This window comes from Nyctereutes procyonoides, unplaced genomic scaffold (assembly GCF_905146905.1).
Source record: "Nyctereutes procyonoides isolate TBG_1078 unplaced genomic scaffold, NYPRO_anot_genome, whole genome shotgun sequence".
Lineage (NCBI taxonomy): Eukaryota > Metazoa > Chordata > Mammalia > Carnivora > Canidae > Nyctereutes > Nyctereutes procyonoides.
The window spans coordinates 42,888,673-42,906,225 of NW_026575120.1; the positions used below are offsets into that span (position 1 = coordinate 42,888,673).

At 44.9% G+C, this 17,553-nt stretch overlaps 1 protein-coding gene across 1 annotated transcript in view; it reads right to left on the minus strand.

Moving 5' to 3' along the window:
• Positions 1–17,553, minus strand: part of CSMD1 (CUB and Sushi multiple domains 1) — a 1,869,885-nt gene that overhangs the window by 244,209 nt on the left and 1,608,123 nt on the right. The window contains 2 exon segments of the mRNA XM_055335505.1: positions 2,445–2,583; positions 7,202–7,393. Of these exon segments, the coding sequence (XP_055191480.1) occupies positions 2,445–2,583; positions 7,202–7,393 (331 nt within the window).

A 17,553-nucleotide genomic window follows, 5' to 3' on the forward strand; every position in this document is an offset into this window, starting at 1 on the left:
GATAATGAGTCACCCTGACACATTGGAAGACAGGAAACTCCTACTTATGAGGCTCTGTGTTCTCAAAAAAAAGGCTTTTAATTGTTAATTCACTTTTAATTCACTTTTAATGCCAGTGATGTCTCCTGGCTTGGAGGAAGGCACTGGTCGAGTTAGCATTCACAGAACCCACAACGATATCCACAAATATAGCAGCAAATCCTCAGTGGTTTTGTGTAATAGCTGAGCGGCATAATAAGGATTCATCATTGGGTAAATTTATAGCAGCTTGAGTAAATTCAAGACATGATGGCTTATCAGACTACTTAACATTTAGAATCACGGGCATTTAAAATTACACTGATTCAGATCCCATCAGGAGGAGAAAGTGCAAGAAGATAATCACAACCGGGCCTGGAATGGTGACGTAACCATCAGAAAAAGAGACATGCTCAAGCGACAAATAAATATATTAGGCCACTTCACCCTGGAGAGGTAAGAGGTCAATAGGACAGCCTATAGAACCACTTATCTTTTAAAATATCCCTTCATTGTACTACAAAGCTGTGGTCATCAAGACAGTGTGGTACTGGCACAAAAACAGACACATAGATCAATAGAACAGAATAGAGAACCCAGAAGTGGACCCTGACATCCACGAAGGCAAAAGAAACAAAAGCAAAAATGAACTATTGGGACTTCATCAAGATAAGAAGCTTTTGCAGAGCAGAGGATACAGTCAACAAAACTAAAAGACAACCTACAGAATGGGAGAAGATATTTGCAAATGACGTATCAGATAAAGGGCTAGTTTCCAAGATCTATAAAGAACTTCTTAACCTCAACACCAAAGAAACAAACAATCCAATCATGAAATGGGCAAAAGACATGAACAGAAATCTCACAGAGGAAGACATAGACATGGCCAACATGCACATGAGAAAATGCTCTGCATCACTTGTCATCAGGGAAATACAAATCAAAACCACAATGAGATCCCACCTCACAGCAGTGAGAATGGGGAAAATTAACAAGGCAGGAAACCACAAATGTTGGAGAGGATGCAGAGAAAAGGGAACCCTCCTACACCGTTGGTGGGAATGTGAACTGGTGCAGCCACTCTGGAAAACTGTGTGGAGGTTCCTCAAAGAGTTAAAAATAGACCTGCCCTACGACCCAGCAATTGCACTGTTGGGGATTTACCCCAAAGATTCAGATGCAATGAAACGCCGGGACACCTGCGCCCCGATGTTTCTAGCAGCCATGTCCACAATAGCCAAACTGTGGAAGGAGCCTCGGTGTCCATCAGAAGATGATGGATAGAGAAGACGTGGTCTATGTATACAATGGAATATTACTCAGTCATTAGAAACGACAAATACCCTCCATTTGCTTCAACGTGGATGGACCTGGAGGGTATTATGCTGAGTGAAGTAAGTCAATCGGAGAAGGACAAACATTATATGGTCTCATTCATTTGGGGAATATAAATAATAGTGAAAGGGAATATAAGGGAAGGGAGAAGAAATGTGTGGGAAATATCAGAAAGGGAGACAGAACATAAAGACTCCTAACTCTGGGAAATGAACTAGGGGTGGTGGAGGGGGAGGAGGGCGGGGGGTGGGGGTGACTGGGTGACGGGCACTGAGGGGGACACTTGACGGGATGAGCACTGGGTGTTATTCTGTATGTCGGTAAATTGAACACCAATAAAAAATTAATTCATTAAAAATAAAATAAAATATCCCTTCATTTAGTTCAAAAATCAAAATGAACTTAAAAAATCAAAATGCAAAGGTCTTGGGAGATCTTGGAATTTGGAAAAAAAATTCAATTGTCATAAACAAGATACAAGTAATACGATAGCCCCATAGAATTTATAAGATAATCACAGTGTTTGAAACTTCATCTCCCATAGCAGGAGTAAGTTAGCAACAGTTTTTTAAAGAGTAATGTCTATTAATTCAGACTTCACAGCAACCAAATTTGGGGGAACTTCCATTTCCAAAAAGTCTATCAAGTCACGATACCTCAATGATAATAGCAGGGCTACCTCTGGGAACATCAGACAAGACGTGTGATGGAAATGGCTTAGCTACACGCACGTGGAGAGATAGGGGACACTGATGAGGAATTACAGTAAGTACATCTCTATTGCTTTTTTATTACTTTTCTTGAATATTCTGTAAATTAAACCTTCTCATGTGGAACATATCGCATGCAGGATAGTATTTAAGGGTAGTTCTTACTATGTCACGTGTCCTAATGCAAGGAGACGGCTCGGCAGCAAAATAATAGATCTCCACTTACGTCATTTTGCGGCCTGATGTAGGACGTGTTGGGACAAGATCTGGGGCTTCCTTCAAGGTAAGACTGGGCTCGCCGTGAGGGGTCACGTGAAGCAATTCTTGGGCGCGACACTTCAATAAAATTCTACTACACAGACATTCTGCAAGACACGGTACCTTTTGAAAATCAGGGCAATGACGAAGTCCGGATTCACTTTTATCCTCCAGTCGCATTCTTTCCCGGGAGGATAGGGCTGTGGGTAGTTAGGGGACAGAATCACACCCGCCGGGCCCGTCAGGTTCCCTCCACACGCGGCTGTCACGGAAGAGGAACAACACTGGTCAACGTGGAATGAGACATCGCAGAGTGCATCAGCGACACTCACTACGTGTGCGTAGTACGGTCATGAAACAACTAAACTGTCCAGGTGAACACCTGGGACCCGAGAAGTCTGTACATTTTTCGTGGACTCGTTCATGGGTTTTATATCATGTCCCACCGTGCTTTTAGGGGGGATTTTTAACTCCTGACAAATAAACTTTGCTTGCTATAATTTTAAGGTTTGCCCCATTAAAGTGGACAGATTACTGTACTCTCCATACTCCCGGGGTGCACACAACACACACAGAAAAACACTTGGGAAGAGGGAAACAATCCCCATGGACGTCATTCTATGGTCCTGCTAATTCTTCTGTCCTTTCTCATGGTTTACAAAGTCATCGCTGACGTAGTCTAGGAGGCATGTTTCTGGTTCACTTGTGTCTCACTATAGCCTGGCACAGTTTTTAATCAACTATTCAGGAAATATTGGTTGAGTAAATGAATGCACGTTATTCCACATATCTCTCACCATCCTCTGATATATACGTAGCTGGCTTGCGACACAATTCAAAAATGACAAAACTAACAAAGTTTGAGTGACACCTGGGCACCTGGGAATATGGAACTAGTAAGGGATTGAGCTAGGACATCAATCCTAAAAACATGATGCTATCACAATGCTCAGTATGCTACTAGCAGGAGAAGCACTTTAGATGATGCTTATAAATCTTTTTATTTTTTAACCTATCCCTTTTTAATTACTTGGATATATTCTATTAGGAAGATGATAATCATGAAGTTCAATGGCATTAACAGGTCAGCCAGTTTTCATTCTTAAACCTCAAATGTTTAGGATGGTTTCACGTATTACATAGGATTTCTGTCAAATCTTCCATTAGGTGAAAGGTGTGAAAACACCGCAAAATTCACAAGTGTATACATTTCCGATGCATGCAAGAGTGTGCTGGGTTAACGGTTCTTCATATCAAATGCTGTGGTTTGTCACCACGTTGTTTTAAGAAGTCGGCCCAGTTAAATTACAATGTTCCATCAACACTAGATATCTTATTTCACACCACTGACCATATGTGCATTTAGGGGGAAAAAAGTAAGTAGAAAAAGAAATATCCTAATTGGCAATCTTTTTTACATGCACACACGCACACACACACACACACGTGCAAATGGCTTTTATGGGAAATTGTATGAAGGTATGTGTGTTCCAACTTTCTATAATGGCCGTGTGTTTAAATATTCGTTGAACTATGTTTTTCCATAAAAATAAATGTAGCAGACTCTAATAGTTTCTGCTAAAATTTCAGTCTCATTAATGGAAAACTCTAAATAGTGTCATAGCAAATATTTATGACAAATTCAGATATACGCTCGAGTAATACAAAATCATTTTCCCCAAAATGATAAAACCCTCATTTCCTCCAGCAAACAGTTTGATTTTAATAAACTCTGCTGAGACCACTGTCTAATTGGCTCTCGCAGGATGCTGCCTCTCGGGAGTCAAGGGGATGCTGACGGCAGAGAGCGGGCAGGTGGTGGGCGCTGAGCTGGGGCATGCAGGTACCGGAGGGTCCGAGGAGCTTCCACACCATGCAGGGTTTGCAAGATGAAGACGGACAGATTCAGGCCACTGGCTACCTGGGTGCTGCCAGCAGCATGAATGTGGGGAGGACACGAGGTACTGATTTAGGTGAAACAAAGGGGGCATTCCTGCCCTTCCCGACAGATCCGAGGAGGCATTTCTGAGTGAGGTTATCTGAAAGCTTCCAGTGGAATTTGGAGGCACTGCCTTGTGGTGCTTGTTCTCCCTTTGGGTCAAGCATTCCTCAAAACATTTCAGTGCTCACACCATTAAACACCATAACTGGTCTCGAAATAGCCACCCTGGAGATCAGGGCAAGGTGTGGACACGGAATGCATTTTTGTGATCTTAGGCTAAATTCTTACTTTTCAGAACTCTACTACTTGGAGGAAAGGGATCGCAAGCTATATAAGAAAATGGGGATTACGGAGACTTTGGGGGGATCGGTCACTCAGCACCAGAAAGTGGTGAGTGTCCTCTGGTCTGGGGGCGAGTCCTTTGGACTCAGCTGAAAACACCAGAAAGAGGGGCCTCCACTGTTGGGCTCTTTTGGATGAAGAAGGGGAGCCATCCAAACAATCCAGAAGAAAAACCAGCAGCAGATGACGAGGTTATGGAAATATGAATAATATACTGACAGGTGAGAGGCTAAGAGATTTTAGAAAAGAGAGAAAGGACCAGAAACAGGAGGGAAAACACTAATAATAATAAATGAGGGAAAAGAAATTAGTAGGCCCATCGGGAAAGAACAGATTCAAAAGGTCAAAAATAATACAAAAACAAAAACAAAAAAACATTCAACCTATTGATTTAAAATGCCTGTTAAAACATTAAAGAATCATCACTTCCTGCTCATGTCAAATTACAAGATTAAGAAATATGTACAGTGTTTTTATTTCCCCTCCTTTGGGGAAAATAAACACTCCCTCGTGGCTCTGTTGGTAATGCAGAGGGCAGTCTTTCTGAAAGAGTTCTGAAAAATGTTTTGAAAGCCCTGGAAATGCTTAAGTTCATGGAAATGCATCATTTATAAGTAATCGTGGATGCATTTTAGGACAGGAGGGCTCCCATCTGCGACCTCTGCAGCACAGGGGCGGCGGAAGCAACCCGATGAGCGCACGGTGCGAAGGGCTCAGTGTGCGCCCGCTGGCAGGTCCACGTGGGGGCTGTGCAGCCATTAAAAACCGGCAGAGAATACGTAATAGCGCAAAAGATACCTGCTCTGTAAGTCAAAGTGCGATTTACAAAACAAGCAGGATGCTGTCAGTTGAAAACCTTTTAAAAATAGATTAGACATACATGAAATAATTATGAAGCTTACTTATGCACGTTTATGTTAATAGTATTTGCCCCCAGGTAGAAAGATGACAGCTTTTTGTCCTCTTTTTTTTTCTTGTAAACTGAACATGTATTATTTTTTAATAAGGAAAAAGCTTAAAAAATAAAATTAAAAATTGTCTTAAGTCTGCAGAACAGAAGGCGCCTGGGTGCTAAGACATGATCATCCCATGGGTGAGTTTCTTACAGAGGACATAAGCCTCATTTCTGGGGGAAAAGAAATGTTTAGAATGTAATGAAAAAATAACATTAATCCATTCCTAAATATGCATTTTCTAATTTTCTGTTGCCTAATATCTATGTGTGTAGGCCTGTCCCTGGGGCAGGTGCTCAAGGCAGAGGAAACGCTGAGAACTGGATTATTCACCTAATAAAATATCTAGTGACTGGCCAAAACGATATAACTAAGACCTACACTAACGAAAGATGATAGAGATTCATCGGGAAGGTGGTCGAATTTTACAAGGGTCTAGATTAGTATGGACTGAGAAACCACCTTTAAGAGTTTACCGGATAGCTGCATTATTAAGCCCATGCAGAATGAGGGAGGGGAACGTCTGCCCCGATTTAAAAACAGGGCAGTGGTTGAAATGGTTGCTGCATTTAGAGGCGATCAGTCCGCCTCAAAAAAGAAACACGCGCAGGTCCTACAAGTCCCCAGGAGCCCGGGCTTGCACCGCAAGGCAGGCGGCACCCGGCAGTCGGTGCAGAGCGGGGCGCGGGCAGCGTGGGCAGGAGCCGCGAGCTCCCGGGGCCCCCGGGGCCCTCCCCTGCGCCGGGTGGGATGATACGGAGCCTCCTCTATCACACAATCCCCTCGAGGTCGCCCTCTGCAAGATGGCCCTTCTCACTAGGTGCGTATCATTTCACGGTCACTTCCTCTCCGCCCCGATTAATGAAATTTTACATTTTTCAAACAGATTGCAAAGAAGTACAGGTTAAACCGCGACAGTTCATTAAAATAATAAAGTTCCTCTTACACGTAAGATGAGATAGGTATTTACGGGGAAATAATTAACTGGATGAAGGGACAGTTTACATTTAAATACGATTTTATATAAACACATGTATTGCCCTAAAGGCACACTCTGGACAGACTCTATTGGATAGTTATTCAAACTGAAGTCTGCAAAACCAACTGATGCCCTTTCAATAAGGTCAAACTCTACAATTCTAGTGAATTTCAGGAGCATGCTTCTCCTTTTATCTTCATTTTGACGAAAGCAATATAATTTCTGGTTTTCAGGATCCTATTAAAATGTACCGATATCATAGAAGTGCCATCTAAAAAAAGAAAATACTTTTTATTGAGTAGGTTTTGCTGAAGGGCATGTTTCTATATTAAACATGAGAATAGCGATGGCAGGGTTATGAATTTTCCCCCGCCCAGGATTTTAAAGTACAGTAATTTGATTGACCCATATTTTTACAAGATTTGTTAAGGGTAGGAAATGTTAGATAAATGTCAATTACTGTACAATAAGTAAACCACTTTCTTTACTTCGCCTAATAAAATAAGGTTTAAAAGGTTTACAATAAAATTTCCATATAGTCTCTGAACTGGAGGGCGCGTAAGAAACTCTGGAGAAATACTTCTGGAGAAGTAACCCGTTTATGGAGCAATTTGAACGGTAACATGCATTCACTTGGAAATATAAAACTTCAGCTGCCCGATACCTATGCACGTAGGAGGGTCCGGTTGCCAGAAGAATCGGTTATTCAGCTGCACACACGTGATCTTAGCTTGTCCTTGGAGCTGGTACCCAGGGTCACACTGGAAGGTGATGGTGTCGCCCGGCTCTCGGCTGTCCCCGTAGCGGGTGCCGTTCTGAGGCATCCCGGGGTCATTGCAGGTGGATGCGATGGATGCTGCAAAGCAAAGACAGTAGCCGGTAAATGACGGGGTTGGGTGGTCCCCGCGCTTACGTACGGGTAAGGGCTCCCGGGGGCCCAAGGCCTCTTGCCCGTGAAGGAATGCTCAGAGCTCCTGTCCCCCGGGCTACAGTCAATAACGAGCATCTTGACTCCGCTTCCTTCGAGCAAATGCAAGCGGCGCTTGCTGAAAACGCAACCAGTGACGGGCCATGTGGAGGACCTGCGCCGCGCGACCCCGAATGCCCACCTGCGCGCATATCTCCCTCCGGTTTTCATGTTAACGACACTTACAATACTTCAGTCAAGTAACGCCAATCCCAGAGGACCAAGAGCACAACGGAGTTGGGTACATGTCTTCAGGGGCTGTGCCTTCCAGGGGACAACCAGCTACGGCGACCAAACTGACGCTGGGATGGGAACCGGCTAGAGAAGGCGCAGTTTGAGCCAGGGTATCGCTAGGCTCGCGGGGTGCGCTCTTCTTGGCAGAATCATTAATAACCCCATTTCACTCTCAAGGAACTTCCAATGCGGACAATGAATTATATGGTTATCCTAGTTTGGTGCTTCTGTAAGATTTTATCTGTTTACTCATGAGAGACACAGAGAGAGAGAGGCAGAGACACAGGCAGAGGGAGAAGGAGGCTCCCTGCAGGGACCCCGATGCGGGACTCGATCCCAGGTTCCCAGGATCATGGCCTGGGCCGAAGGCGGCGCTAAACCTCTAAGCCACCTGGGATCCCCTAGTATCTTCCTTTCATCGTCTGCTGCTCTTCGTCGGCATCAAATTGACGATCTTAGCATGACAGTGAGTTTTAAGCTTCCCATCATGCAGCTTTTCGACTAGTCATCGCTTGTTCTCAGGTCCAAGTGGCTGTTCCTTTCATGCAGTACGCTCTCACTCGTAGTTTTACTCTTTTATTTTTATCTATTTGTTTTCACATAGTGATCTGACAACTCCACGCACTGTAGCGTGCCCGCCACACGCGTGCCACCATCTGTCAGCACGCGACACTGTTCCCATACCACCCCGTGCCGATCCCCGTGACTTACTCACTCCCTAACTGGGAGACTCCACATCCCGCTCCCCTTCACCTTCTTTGCCCGCGTCCTCCCATCCCCTCCCTTCTGGAAACTACCAATTTCTTCTCTGATTTCTTCTCTGTTTTGGTTCTCCGATCGTTGTGTTTATGTTCTGTGTTCCAGAGTCCACATATAACTGAAATCATACGGTACCTGTCATTGTATGTCTGACTTATTTCACTCAGCATAATGTCCTCTAGATCCATCCATGTTGCCACATTTGGCAGGATCTCATTCTTCTTTATGGCTGAGTAATACTATAGGGTAAGTATTACTATATAGGGTATTATATTATACCCTATAATACTATACTATTATTATAATATTGATATTATATATATACTATTATACTATTAATATAAATAATATAGTATTACTATATAGGGTAGTATTATATACTATATATTACTATATATATAGTATATATATTCTTCAAAGAATAGAATACATATATATGTATTCTTTGTCCATTCATCAGGGAACGCTTGGGTTGCGTCCATATCCTGGATATTGTAAATAATGCTGCCATATACATAGGGGTACATGTATATTTTCAAATTAGCGTTTTTGTTTTCCTTGAGTCAATACCCACTAATGGAATTACCGGATTGTATGGTAGTTCCGTTTTTAATTTTTTGAGGAATCTCCAAACTTTTTCCACAATGGCTGCGCCACTTACCATCCCACCAACGATACACAAAGGGACCTTTGCTCCACATGCTTGCCAACACTTGTTATGTCTTGTCTTTCTGATTCTAGCCATTCTGATAGGTGTGAGGTCATATCTCATTGTGGTTCTGATTTGCATTTCCCTGACAGTTAGTGATATTGAACATCTTTTCACGTGTCTGTTGGCCATCTGGAAGTCTCCTTTGGAAAACTGTCTATTCAGTTCCTCTGCTCAGTTTTAATTGGGTTGTTTTCTCTGGTGTGGAGTTCTAGAAGTTCCTCATGTAGTTTGGATGCTAACCCCTTATACGATATATCACTTGCAAATATCTCCCCTCGTTTGGCAGGTTAGGTTGCCTTCTCATTCTGTTGTTGGTTTCCCTTGCTGTGCCAAAGCTTTTTGTTTTGGTGTAGTCTGAATAGTATATTTTTACTTTCATTTCCATTGTCTGAGGAGCTGTATCTAGAAAAATGTTGATAAGGCTGATGTCCAAGGGATAACTGTCTGGTTTTCTTTTTTAGGGGTTTTATGGTCTCAGGTCTCACATTAAGGTTTCTAAACCGGTTTGAGTTTATGTTTGTGTATAATGTCAGAAAGTGTTCCAGTTTTATTATTTTGCATGTAGCTTTTCAGTTTCCCCAGCACCATTTATTGAAGAGGCTGTCCTTTCCCTCATTGTATATTCTTGACCCCTTTGTCAAAGATTATTTGGCCATTCCCGGGGATTTATTTATGGGCTTTCTATCGTGGTCTATTGATCTATGCCTATTTTTGTGTCAGTATCATACTTTTTTAATGACTACAGCTTTGTAGCATATCTTGACATCTGGAATTTTGAATAATAAAACCTCTAGTTTTGTTTAGAAGGCAGAGCAGAGACCCAGCACATCACCCCTACAGAAGACTGGTAAAGCACTGGAATGCAGGACAGACTTCAGGAGGCAAGGTTTTAGTAAGAAAGTCAGGAGTGTCGCACCCATAAACCAACAAATTTGCGTAATATAGAATAGAAATTACAGAATTCAAACACCAGAATTATAACCTAGGTCGTACTTGCATTGAACTAGTGTTTTACAAGCAACCTTGAGTTTATTATTCAAGCAATGTTCCTAAAGAACCTAAGACCCACTTGTCCTTTATCTTGAGATTTTGCTAGGCTTCAGAAAGCAAACAAACAAACAAAACATAAGTGATTCTGTGCATATTTACAAACTTCTCCTTTGTACTGAACTGCACATCCTCAAAAGAAACTTCATCTTCTCCTCAAGCAAATGGTCGTACGTATGTATGATTACATATGCAATTCCGAGTGATAATTTCTGGCACGGTTTGTATGGTATGAAAGTGATTTAAAATGAGAGTTTAAAAGAAAAGTCAAGGAGGTCATGGATGAGCCTCATAGTAATATTTACAATTAAGATATATTTTAATTACTTCTCTTTCCAAATTTGCATTCAGTTTTCATTCAAAGCAAAAACACATATTGCCCAATAATGAAGCTTTATGCAAAGGTGCGCAAATTTTGTGCATGAATAAGAATTTCAACAGATATATCAACCTCACAAAAATGAGTGGCCCATAGAATACTCTTCTGTAGATTATTAACAGGTATTTGGTCAAACAACATCGGCAAATGCTGTATACTCCAGTTCCTTCCCATAGATTCATGGTGCCCATCACGGATTAAAGGTTCAGACAAGTCCTACAGGAAACAAACCTATTTTTTATGAAATTGTTTTTATAACAATTTTTATATGTATATATTTATATTTTTATAATTTATATTTATTTTTACAATTTATAATAATTTTATAATTATTTTTATGAAAGTGTTTATTTAATCTAGTGTTTCCTAAATTTATGAAATAATAGAGCACATTTTGCTCAACAAACTCTTCCAATTCTTCCAAGTAAAGATCAACAGAATACGAGGATATGAAAGACCGGCTTGCACTAATGATTATATGTCCTTCAATGCTTTGATGTTCAATTCAGTTTTATGAGTACGTTTTCTAATTTTAAACCAGATTTTCACTTGGAATGCCAAGAATGATATTAGAACTCACCATTAACAAGTTATATTCTCGTGAATTCATGTCTACTCAATAGAAATACCGCATCCACAGATTAGCTAAGTGTATGACGATGTGAGTTGTCATACGATGGTTCTCCCTATGGTCTCAGAAAGGATGCATGTATTTGCTTGTGTATCTTCAAAGACGGTTTGAAATTACCAGGAAATCAACAATGTCGTCTTAGTCGAGTTGAAATGAACCCCAAACCTTTACCCTTTCCTTCTAGAATTATGAAATAAAAATAAAACGTTGCCAGGGTTATCTAGATTGGATTAAAAAAAGCAATGAGAACACCTGAGGTGAAACAAAGAGAATAATTTCAAGCAATGTAGGGGGAACTGCATGGGTTGGGTCTTTGAAATAAATGCCACTTTATTTTCTTCTAGTTATGAATCGCGGAAAGATGTTTCCTGGTAAAGGCAATAAAGCTCATCCAGAAACTAATAGGAAAGCCCCTAACAATGTGATGGGGTCAGAAATTGCTTCTCCACCTGCAGGGTCATACAAAGTTATTGATGATGCTTGCCCTCATTTCTTTTTCATGACTGTATTCTTTTATGCGCTGCAACATACCTTTTACGCATTTTTGCCTTAAATATTTTCTCTGCAAATGGGATTTTGGTGACTCTGAATCTTTCTTGTTTCTCACCATAAAAAAAAAAAGAAAGAAAGAAAGAAACGCTGCTTTTAGTGACATCAGCCTTATCCCTGTATCACCTTAGAGAAAGAAGGTATTGTTTCTGGGGCGATGAATATTGAGGCTTTCAATTTCCCAAGGGGTTCTCTGGAATACTTCAGGTCATAAGGCATTTTCCAAAGTCCCCATAGAATCTAAGAGATGTCTCCACTCCTTGTCCACTGGCACCAGGCCCATTCCAGTCAGCTTGAGTAATTCAAAACTTGGGCTCCACTTAATGGAAAAGTAATGGGTCTTTTTGTTTCTTATAGACAGAGAAGAACCATTTTATACTAAGAACCTGCAAGGGACCCAAATTTCCTCCTAATTGGATAAAGTGATTCTTGACACTGAGGAATTCATAGAATATATATATGTGTGTGTCTGTATATGTGTGTGCACGTATATACATGTATTTCACGTTATGTACAAAGTTACGGGGTTTTTTTATTATAATAAAATAAGAATTAAGAACTTGGGCCACATCCTTTTAAATGCATAAAGTCCATCTTGCAAGGGTTTCTTTTTTAAAGATTATTTATTTATTTATTTATTTGAGAGAGAAAGAGCAAGAATAGCGGGGGTAGAGAGTGCAGAGAGGCAGACGGCCCGCCGAGCTGGGAGCCCAACCCAGGACCCTGGAGTCATGACCCGAGCCAAAGGCAGATGCTTAACCAACTGAGCCACCCAGGAGCCCTGTCCTTGCATGTTTCCTAAGCATCACTTAAAAATGTTTACTGGCCGAGGTATTAGTGCATAGAAGTAAACGTTTGCTTACCGTACACACGTGTTTTTAAACCATCGCCCGGTAGACAGTGCTTCCACGTGTACAGGAAAACGCGCACAGCAGCACCACCTAGTCCACGCAGAGAGGCCGACGCACGTAACACCACGCGTCATGCACACGCAGCATCATGCGGCATGCACATGCAGCATAACCCGTGTCCTTCAGCTTATCAAGGGGGCCATTCCACGTGAGGCGACCTTTACGGTGTGACAGGCTCCCGGTTAGGCAGGGACTCCATGGGCTGCCTCGCGAGGCTTGTTCTGGAGGGGGCGGCTTGGGAAGCATCTTCTTTCACTTTGCAGGCATCGGCTGAACTAATTTTGGAACCAGGGACGGTCTGCTGTGTGGTCCCCTTAGCCGTGTAAATGGGGAGAGGCCCCCCTCCTTCTCTGGGGGCAAAGCCAGTTTTCATTTTGGTGGCAGGAGCCCTGCCTAGCCTGTCGGTCACCCAGGTGAGGGATGAACTCTTGGCCGGGGGCAGAAGGCCCCGTTCCGGGGAGAGATGCCCAGTGGCTCGGACTTTGCTGCTCGGGCTCCGCCCCTAGGGGCAGATCTGGGGCGCAGGCCAGCCAGGGCCGGCTTTCCTGGGGACAGCTGATGCAGCGTCCACACTGGCTGGGCCCTGGGCCGTTTGGGAGCCCAAGGAGAGACGGATGAGTGGCCGTTGTTTGAGGAACAGAGGTTGGGTCCAGATAGTAATGAGAAGAGGTGCCCTGCAAGCTGGGGGCCCCTCGGAGCGCCGCAGCCCCAGAGCCCAGCAGGCAACCTGGAGCTCCGGGTCCCTGGGACAGACCCTGAGTGCCCCCAGGGGTTCAGACCCAGGAAAGCCCCTCTTCCCAGTGTGTAAGCCAAGGCTTCGGTTCCTGGCTATTCCGAGGAGATGCTGGGCTTCACGCTGATGAAGGGCAGGAAGGGGCCTCCGGACGTCACGGGGCTGGGGCGGGGGGCAGGGGCCACGGGATTAGGCCTTTGTGAAACCCCCGTGGGACTGATGAGCTAATCCCCTGATTACTCAATCACTGATGCATTTCCCCTCCTCCATCTCTGTGACCGGCAGCGCGGGGCAGGGACTCAGCCACCGACAGTATCCCTCGTGGGCTCAGGTGTATTTGGAGCTGACTGTTTTGAGAAACAGCCGACACAAGACAAGTCCTGAAATCGGAGCCGAAGTTCCCCTTTTGTAAGAGAAATCAAAAGAAATGTGCACGTGTGAGACCCAGGCCCACGGGGAGGCCTGGAACGGAGGCTCCCACTTTGGACAGGACACAGGATGCAGTTACCCTCTCTCCCTCCTCCCTCCCCCCAGGCCAATTCCTCCTGGGGACCCCCCTGGCTGCAGGGCCGCGGCAGTTTGGGGGAGCAGCGATCTGCCCGTGGTCCTGGGCCTGTGCCCCCCACACCCCCCGCGCCCCCCAGCTCAGCTGCCCTGTGGCGCACAGAGGCCCGCCCTCCCTGTTCTCAGAGAATGTACTTGGGAACCGGCCAAGGAGGCACCTGCTCCGTCTCTGGCCCGGTCGCCAGCATAGACACCAAGGCAGAGGCCACCAGGGGCCGGACCGCGCCCCACGGGGACAGGCCCCCCTGCTGCTTGGCTCGCGGCAGCCTGGGCAGGGGCCCAGCAGGTGCCCGCTTCTCCCTCTGCAAGGCCGGCCACCTTGACGACTCCCCACCTCTGCGCCAAGCGGGCTGCCCGGGGCTGACGGCGTGGCCACCAAGGCTGTGGCCGCGTGGCCGCCCGTGAGCCTGCTTGTGGTCCGCCGAGAAAGTTCCGCAGACGCTTGCATCCCTTGCACATCCCTTGCTTTCCCGGCCTCGGGAGCTCGCAGCACAACGGACACCGCCTCCTGGCTTAGTGCTGGTTTGAGAACACGATGCTTTTCCTTCTCTTCGGAGATTCTGGACTGGAAGAAGGTTTTGGTCCTATTTCCCTAATATCATTGCTGGGACCCCCTCTCCTTTGTCCACGGATGCTGCCCGTCCCGCCAGCACACAGAGGAAGCACGCCCCTGGGAGGCCGCTGGCCGACGAGGCCGCAGGTGGCCGGGACCCGAGCCTCCCGTCCCCACGGCGCCCACCACACCGGCCACGTCCCTCTTCCTCGAGGATGGTGAGCTCATTCCACACTGTAGGCCTTTGCGCTGGCCGCTCCCTTCCCCTGCAGATCTCCTTTCTTCTGGTGCTCGCAAGTCCAGTGTTTGGCTCACTTCTCAGGAAGACTTTTCTGTCACGTGTGCCATTGTCCCCATCTCCCTTGAGGTGGCTTCTTGCCCGGGCCCCTGACTGGCCGCATCCACGTGTGGTTGTGCCTCTCTGGGTCAGACGGCTCCGGGACACGGAGCGCTGTGGCCCGGCTCTGCAGACTCCATGGCCCACCCAACACAGAAACTTCGTCAGGACAGGTCCAGCTTACACCTGCTATCCCAGCCCACCTGCCCAGAGCACCCATGCTTGTTCTGAAAAATATCCCAGTTTCCATACAAATCATAGAGTCTCCCTCCTTGTGATGTTGTCCCTCGAACAGGAAGGGAAACAGCCAGGACGTGGGAGGCACACGAGGGGGACGTCCCAGGGACCCCCCTGCAGAGCTGGGTCCAAGAATGTGGGCCGCGAGCACCCTCACCCTTCTCATTCACGAGAGCCAGTGACATGGTTCTTGTTAGTTGGATTTAGTAGATTTCTACCAGTTACCACCAACATGGCCTTGACAAAATAGTCTTAACATTCCCCCCATCTCCGGGCTTTGCAAATACATGTGCCATGGCTACAGACAGCTCCCCCTCCCCCCCTGCTCACTCTTATCAAGTCTACTTATCCTGCCCATCTTAGCTTATTTTTTTTTAAGATTTTTTTTTTTTTAATTTATCCATGAGAGACACAGAGAGGCAGAGACACAGGCAGAGGGAGAAGCAGGCTCCCTGCAGGGAGTGCAATGCAGGACTCGATCCCGGGGCCCCAGGGTCACGCCCTGAGCCAAAGGCAGATGCTCAACCATTGAGCCACCCAGGTGCTCCCCAATCTTAGCTTAAATATAATTTTTCCAGAAAGCTTTCCTTGATTCCTTCAACTGTAGAGTAGAAGCCCTTCCAAGCAAATGCTCCCAGCCGTCCAGGCAGAGGAGGGACCTGTCTCGTGGTCACCCATTATTGGTCTGATTTTACCTTCACCGAAGGCGCATTTCATGAGACAAGAGCCCTATTGGTCTTGCTCCTTGGTAAGTCAAGCACTCAGCACACTGCCCTACACACAGTAGGCACTCGTAAGTCCTGGCTGAAGGAAGCATTGACAGCACTGGCCTGAGGCCTGGCCCCTACTGTGTATTTGAAAAACTGTGACTATTACAAGCATGAACGTGATATAACATAAGGTTATGTTTCAGAATAAAGGTGAATTATTTGTGAAATAAACAGAATAGGAAGTTAAATAATCAATTCTCCAACAATAAGCTAACAGTTTTACACATGTGTTACATATAACATAAACCTGGATTGAAATATGTAGTATAAAGTTGGATTTAATTAAAAATAATAGGGGATCCCTGCGTGGCTCAGCAGTTGAGCATCTGCCTTTGACCCAGGGCCTGATCCAGGGTTTGGGATCGAGTCCCCCATCGGGCTCCCTGCATGGAGCCTGCTTCTCCCTCTGCCTGTGTCTCTGCCTCTCTCTCTGTGTCTCTCGTGAATAAATAAATAAAATCTTTTTTAAAAAATAAAAATAATAGTCATTTATGATGGAAACCCCCCAAAAAGGAGGAGATTGGGGGTTTATTTTCATATTTATAAAACCTAAATTATTTCCCAATCTGGACTTCAAAATCAGAAATTTAGTTTTCCATTTCATGACGTTAATTTTTAGAAATGGCTAATGGAGCTGGGTTTCCATGAAATGTTTACAAAGGCAGCAAAAATCCTTGTGTAGAGCTGAGTGAGAAACGTGTGATAAATACAAAGTACAAAATTATTATTTTTTATGAGCCACATTAAAAACTAACCAAAGAATACATACAAAATACAGTTGACTCTACAAGCTATCTCATTGAGAAAAAACTTATCACATTGCAAAAAACTACAGATGGCAAAGCACAAGTTTTTATGTAAAAAACAATTAATTGGGGGCAATGATAGCACTGTGCCAACACTGTCCCGCATGTTAGATCTGTAGCCCTCCTGGGTGACAGTCGCTCATTTTCTACTTCTTGACGATGATTCCAGATTAGCCTGCCCCCTTCGTGGGTAAAAGGACTTCTGTTTCGACACGTCGCTCATCTACTGAATAGAGCTTTAATCTCGCCCTTTTCACTCAGGCCTACACCCGAGGAGCCAGGGACACCATGGGGTCGCGCTCTCCAGGGTGACCCTCATCCCCAGACTTGGTGCCCTGAACGTGAACACCCGAGGAGCTCAACTATGTGCCCCCCGAGCAGCGCGTCCGCGTCTGTGCGATGAGACGTGCCCCTTGGAGAAAGGACAGCCTTCGGTGGTATTTAGTCGAAGGCATCTTTTCATGTGGTGACGTCCACATGGACTGGATTTTTATTTTTTTGTTTTTTTTTTGTTTTTTTCCTATGCAAGAATGTTCGGTTATGGTAAAGATTGTTCAAATCTCAGTCAAAGGATTCACAAATGAATTTCTTACTTTAGGTTCTCACTTAACCTAAAAATAGCAGGTTAAAGTAAGAACATGTTTACATTTGTTCCTGCTCAGTAAATTGCAAAGAGAAAACAGAACAAAACAAAATGATTGAGGTGGGGCTGTGTTTGCACCCGGTCATGTGTGCCCGTGTTCAGTGTCCTTACCCAGCGCCTGCTGGGTGTCAGGTAACGTTCTGGACACTTGGGCCACATCAGTCGGGAGGCTGGTTGGGACCCT